Below are 6,674 nucleotides of genomic sequence, written 5' to 3'. Positions count from 1 at the left end.
GGGGGGGGGGGGGGGGATCTGGGGTCTCAGCCATGTCCACCTGCCCTCCGCAACCAGGCCAGCCTCATCCTCCCACCCCCACCTTCAGCCACCGCCCCCCCCCGCAACATCTTAGAATCTAAAAATAAATAAATAAATTTTTAAAAAGACAAAAAAAGTCGTATGAAATATAACGTCTTTTGGAAAACCTAAAGTAGGTACTATCTACTTTGAACATTATCTTGATCAATCGGTTATAAAAGTGCAACAGGCAAATTAGCAAACAGTTCTGAGCAATAGTTTTATTTTTTTGGTAAACTACTAAATTAGCCTTTCGCTCTTATAAAATAATGCTTTAGCTTAAAACTTTAATTAATGCCACCACTCCTTTATGAAAGTTTTCTGAGAAACAAAAGTTAGAGCCCATTATTTTATGAATTCTAAAAAAATAAAAAAGGTGCTGGCCAGTTAGCTCAGTTGGTTAGGGTGCAGTGTTATAACACCAAGGTCAAGGGTTCAGGTCCCATGCAGTTCAGCCACCCCCCCAAAAAGAATTAAAGAACATCTGATATATAGGCTTAATAAAATTAAAATTATGGAAATCAGACAGATAATTGACAGCAAACCTTAATATCAAACTGTAGGTATCGTTTGTCCATCTCCTTAGAAACTACACTTTCTATGATATCCACAGGTACAAGTTGGAAGCAATCATATGCAGGGCAGAAAATGTTGTGAGCTTCACCTTCTTGAATTTTCAGATTCAAAAACCTATTAAAATGAATAATTGACAGAAAAGAGGCAAGGATATAAGTTATTTGTATATTCTAAGAATTTTTTCCTTATGCTGAATTTTCTGTTAGAGTATAATTAAAATAACACCAACAACGTGTGGAATATCAATTGTAATACTTATTATCTGCCCAGCCATTCATTTGATACATACATGGATATATAGAGACATATATACAGTATATTGTATGCTTTATATATTTTTACATTTTTATTTTGCTTTATCCTCTCTAAAACTTTGAAGCATACTTTTAGTTAAAAATTCAGAAGTGAGTGGCTTAGAAAGATTATATTCAATTCTCAATATTCTACACCTTTAAATAAAAGGGAGCAATGGCACAGAAATTAACCATAGATACTTCAAGATATCTCGGGGTGGCACTGGAATATATACCATGCCTTTTTTTTTTTTTTAAAGATGACCAGTAAGGGCATATCAACCCTTGGCTTGGTGTTGTCAGCACCACGCTCAGCCAATGAGCAAACCGGCCATCCCTATATAGGACCCAAACCCATGGCCTTGGTGTTATCAGCACCGCACTCTACCAAGTGAGCCACGGGCCGGCCTATACCATGCCTTTTTGAAGAAAATGTTTTCTCCTTATATTTCATTTAGATGAGGATTAAAATGTGTTTTATGTCCCTCTCTAGGCACACTAAATGAGATAGTAAGGAAAGAGCATCCCATAAAGTGGCAGGAGAATAGCCCATGGTGAATTAAGTGGTTAAGAGCAGGATTTTGAGTTAGAAAATTCCAGGTTATCACCAATAAGCTATACAATCTTAAGAAATTTACTTAACTGTTCTGAGCCTCAATTTTACCATATTTAAAATGGAGATAATACTCATAATACACACTTTCCAGGGTTATTATACAGTTTATATAATACAAAGGGTCTTCAAAACGTTCATGGAAGGAATTCACATTATCTTTTAATTCTACTTTTCCATGAACTTTTTGTAGTACTCTCACATGTATAAAATATCTGCATGGTGTCTTGCATAGAGTAAGAATTCATAAACTGTAGCAAGGATTATTATCGTTATTACTATCTAATATTGCCTGTGGAAAAGCAAGACACAATTTTTTCTTTTTTCCTTTTTGTCTTTTTTCGTGACCGGTAACGGGATCGCAACCCTCAGTATTGTGCCCGTACTGCGACCAGCAACAGGATCGCAACCCTCAGTGTCGTGCCCGCACCGTGCTCAACCAGTGAGCGGACCGGTCTCTATATGGGATCCGAACCCTCGGTGGGAGTGCCGCCGCACTCTACCAAGTGAGCCACCGGGCCGGCCCAAGACACAAATTTTTGAAGTATAGATTTAACACTTAAACCTAGAGAAAATAAATAGAAAGTCCGGCAATTAAATCACAACTCTTTAGTCATCACCATCAATAGTTTGATTATTCCATTGCCTGTAAAACCCTTATCCTTTAGTTCTCTTAGTCTCTTAATTCCATTACACTTAGACCTGCTCCCTTTGCTCCACATCCTCCTTCCTCCACATCCTCAATCATGGCACTTCATAGAAAACAGAATCCCCATTGGGCAGCCCCCTCTCTCTTTTTTTAAAAAAACTGAAACCTAATCGTGGGGTACTGTGTTGAATATCAATACCTGTGTGTAATACGTGATGCTCAAACCAGGATAATTAGTATATTCAACATTATACAACGTAATCATTTTTTGTGGCCCTTTAAAAGAATATCAATACCTGTGTGTAATACATGATGCTCAAATCAGGATAATTAGTATATTCAACATTATACAACGTAATCATTTTTTGTGGCCCTTTAAGCCCTCTCTCAAAGTCCTCTCTACCACACTCCAAACCTAGTGGTATCTTTAGCTATTTTTGCTTTCTTCCCACCCAATTCACTGAAAGAGGGCTTCCTCTTTTACTCCCAGGCTAATCCTCAAATCCTCTGGCCAGCTCTGGGAATCACACCATCCATTAGCCTATCTTTTCTCTCTCTCACACTCTAATGGCTCTTACTTGGGCACAATAAACATGCTAAAGTTTTTCCCACCCTGAAAACCCTTTCTAACCAAATGACTCTTTTACTAAATGACCCTCTTTACTTCCACTTTTCTTTCCTTTCACATCAAAGTTTCTTGACAAAAATAGATTATGATAATTTATCATTCCTTCCTCAAGTCCATCCCATTCACTTCTCAACTTGTAGCACTGTGGCTTCTATCGCTTCTTCATTCAATGGCTGGCTCTGTTGAGCCACAATGACTACTCATTAGCACAATTTATTCAAGATTTTTCAGTTTTTATCTTCCTTGACTTCTCTGGAGCATCAGACACTGCTGGACAGTTCTTTCTTTCAAATTTTCTCTGGCTTCCAGGAATTAATTTTTTTCTTGGCATTTTTATTTCTGGTAGTTCTTTGTCCATTTTTCTACTGCTGCCTTTTTCACTCTTGAATTCCTCGTATGGAGTTTACACCTAAAATTCTTCCCTTCCCGTTCCATAAATCTCCTTGGGTGATCTAAACACCCGTAACTTAAACTATACGCTAATGACTGAAATTTAAAGCCCAGGGCCGGCCCATGGCGCACTTGGGAGAGTGCAGTGCTGGGAGCGCAGCGACGCTCCCACCGCGGGTTTGGATCCTATATAGGGATGGCGGGTGTGCTCACTGGCTGAGCATGGTAGCCAAGGGTTGCGATCGCCTTAACGGTCACAAAAAATACAAAAAAAAAAAAGCCCAGATCTCCGGGTTTAGGTCCTCATTAAAGTCCACAGCATAGAGTTTAAGAGGAAATGATGAAATGGTGCTCCCTGAAACATCTCTTCTTTAAATTTAATTAGACAAATTATACTCAAACTAGTAGATGCCCTGGGAAGGCAATCAACATTAGGGCTAATAAAAAGCTTGAATAGTATAAAAGGGCTGGAGGAGGTATTGTAGAACCTTTCTAGCACTTATGAGAGGTAAATTAACACCAATTGCTAAACATAGAAACTGGATAAATTTCAATATTCATTTAGAAATTAATTTTATGATGCTGTCCTAAGTATTAAAATACAGGTTATACTTAAATCATTCAAAGTTTGGCATGTTCACACATGTGCACAAAGTATTTGATAGATATTTACACACTGGGAGACACAATTATGGTCTGACTTTGGAGTTTTGGCAGATCTGGGTTCAAATTCTGGCAAGTTTCCCTACTAGCTTTTTTTGGGTGCGTGTGATCCGAACCCTCGGGCGGGAGCGCCGCCGCGCTTCCCAAGCGGCGCACTATCCAGTGCGCCACCGGGCCGGCCCCCCAGATCTCCCTCTTTAGCTATATATCTTGATTATACACAGGGTATTCTCATTTAAATGTCCCATAGGCAATTTAAATTCAACATGTTTAAAATATTCCATTCTACTTTCAATATGATTTAAAAACCACACTGTTTCCACAAAACTCTGATACATCCAAGAGAAGGGCATTCAGCACCTCAGTTCCCAGTTACATTTTTTTTTTTTTATGACTCTGGATGTCCGGCAAAACATTTTGGAAGAAGTAAGGATGGATGAGGCACTCTTGAAACGCTGTAGAGTAAAGTTCTCAAAATATGATCTGTAGAGCTGTGGGGGTTTCTGACACCTATCAGGGGGGTTATGCAATTAAAACTATTTTCCTAATGGTATGAAGACTATTTGCTTTTTGGTTAAAACTGCCTGGTGTCTTAGCACAAATCGTAGCAGTGGGCACTAAAACAGGACTAGTAAGTAGTCTCTGCATTCATCACTGCCCCACACTTGCAGTTAAAAAAAAAAAGTTCCATTTAAAAATGTTCTTGATGGAGTAATAAGAATGATTAATTTTGTTAAATCTTGACCCTTCAGCACACATCTTTTGGGTATTGTGTGCATAGAAATGGGAAGTAAGCATAATTAACTTCTGCTGCACACCAAAACATGATTGTTGTCTCAAGGAAAAGCTCTTAGGGGATTGTTCAAAGTTGCTAACAGACATACCTGCTTTTTTCATTAAACACTATTTTCACTTAAAAAAATGACTACAATGATTATTCAGATACGGGTATATGGCAGACATTATTTTGAAATGAATTAAATGAGCCTGTTGCTTCAACAACAACAAAAAAACCTGACAGTATTTGTTGTCAATAAAAAAATTCAAGCCTTCAAGTAAAAATTAGAATTTTGAAAAAATTTTATCTGTTATCACGACCTTAACGGCTTCCCAATACACAGAGACTTTTCTGATGAGACTGGTGGTGAGATTAACTAATGTGATTTTTCACTATATTTACCTGTAGGGAAATATGTCAACATTGGAAGATCTGCAGAACTCAGGGAACCAATATTTCCCAAATTATCAGTGAATGATATTATAAAACCATATATGGGTAAAAGATCTATTCAAAGTGCTAGACCAATGTTTTTTAATGTAACAGAATACAAAAAGTCCATCGATATGTCAGATTATATACTGCAACTAGCCGTTAAAAAACTATCAATTGTTGGGCCGGCCTGTGGCTCACTCGGTAGAGTGCGGTGCTGATAATACCAAGGCCCCAGGTTCGGATCCTATATAGGGATGGCCGGTTTGCTCACTGGCTGAGCGTGGTGCTGACAACACCAGGCCAAGGGTTGAGATCCCCTTACCGGTCATCTTTAAAAAAAAAAAAAAAACAAAAAAAAAACTATCAATTGTTGAGTAGTGATGTTTATCAGAGTATCCACAATTATCTGAACAGGCTATTAATATACTTCCCTCATTTCCATCTACACATTTTGTGAGGCCAGATTTTCTTTATATATGTCAACCAAAACAATTTATTGTTTAACAGACTGAATGCAGAAGCTGACATGAAAATACAACTGTCTTCCATTAAGCTAGATATTAAAGAGATGTGCGAAAATGTAAAACAATAGCACTCTTGTCACTAAATTTTTTTTGAAATAGTTATTGTTCACAGTAAATGTTACTATGTTAAGATATAATGGGTTTATTATTTTTAATGAATACTAAATTTTTTTCAGTGTTAATTTTTAATACAGTACATATGGATAGATATAACCCATACAAATAAAAGTTCTTGGGCCGGCCTGGTGGCGCACTTGGTAGAGTGCGGCGCTTGGGAGCGCGGCAGAGCTCCTGCCGAGGGTTCGGATCCCATATAGAGACCGGTCCGCTCACTGGTTGAGCGCGGTGAGGGCGTGACACCGAGGGTTGCGATCCCGTTGCCGGTCATGAAAAAAGATAAATAAAAGTTCTTTAAAGTCCTCAACAATTTTTAAGAGTGTAAAGGGGTCTTGAGTCTAAAAGTTACAGAATTGCTAACAGGAATCTCTTCTTTTTAGCTTTGCCTGGAAAGCTCGATACAGTTTATTTTAATACTTCTAGTCCCTGCCAAAGAGCACAGTTTGCTTAGACATGTTACTATATTATGATGTTTTGAATTTTATGTATTCTGAATACATCAGCGCATATTAAATTATCTCTGGGGAATTAAAAGGCAGAACTGAGAAGATCTCACTGAAGATAGAATCAGTCTCTGATAGGCTTTCAAGATGGCGATGGGTCTGGAGCAGGCGTGCCAGAGGACAGAGCGAGCCTGAGAAGTGTGCGCTGTGCTGCCAGAGTACTATTTGCATTTCCAAGAGCAACAAAAAACAAATAAATCACTGATCAACTAATCTACAATGAAAAAAAGCAACTACAGTCTCGAGGTGTTAGGGCCGATGCAAAAGAAGACTCCTGAGAGCACCCCAACCGCGCCGGGATACCGAGCAGCCCAAGGCAACAAAGGCCAGGAAAGACGGCAGAGGCGACGCAGAGACGGAGAGGAAGGCGCGGGACCGGCTCAGCTCTGGGAGCTTTGTGAGTGACCCCCAGCCCAGCCCCGCTTGGGGGGCAATGGCCCGCCCG

At 39.1% G+C, this 6,674-nt stretch overlaps 1 protein-coding gene across 2 annotated transcripts in view; it reads right to left on the bottom strand.

Moving 5' to 3' along the window:
* The window catches only part of ANKIB1 (ankyrin repeat and IBR domain containing 1), a 139,158-nt gene that overhangs the window by 40,875 nt on the left and 91,609 nt on the right, over positions 1 to 6,674 (bottom strand). For both annotated transcript variants that reach the window (XM_008572215.1, XM_008572223.1), the window contains exon 8: positions 606 to 750. In XM_008572215.1, coding sequence (XP_008570437.1) covers positions 606 to 750 — 145 coding nt within the window. The remainder of the gene's footprint in view (positions 1 to 605; positions 751 to 6,674) is intronic.

This window comes from Galeopterus variegatus, unplaced genomic scaffold (assembly GCF_000696425.1).
Source record: "Galeopterus variegatus unplaced genomic scaffold, G_variegatus-3.0.2 Scaffold46, whole genome shotgun sequence".
In the NCBI taxonomy this organism is placed as follows: domain Eukaryota; kingdom Metazoa; phylum Chordata; class Mammalia; order Dermoptera; family Cynocephalidae; genus Galeopterus; species Galeopterus variegatus.
The sequence above is the reverse complement of the archived record's forward strand: the minus strand, read 5'-3'. Positions and strand labels throughout refer to the sequence as shown.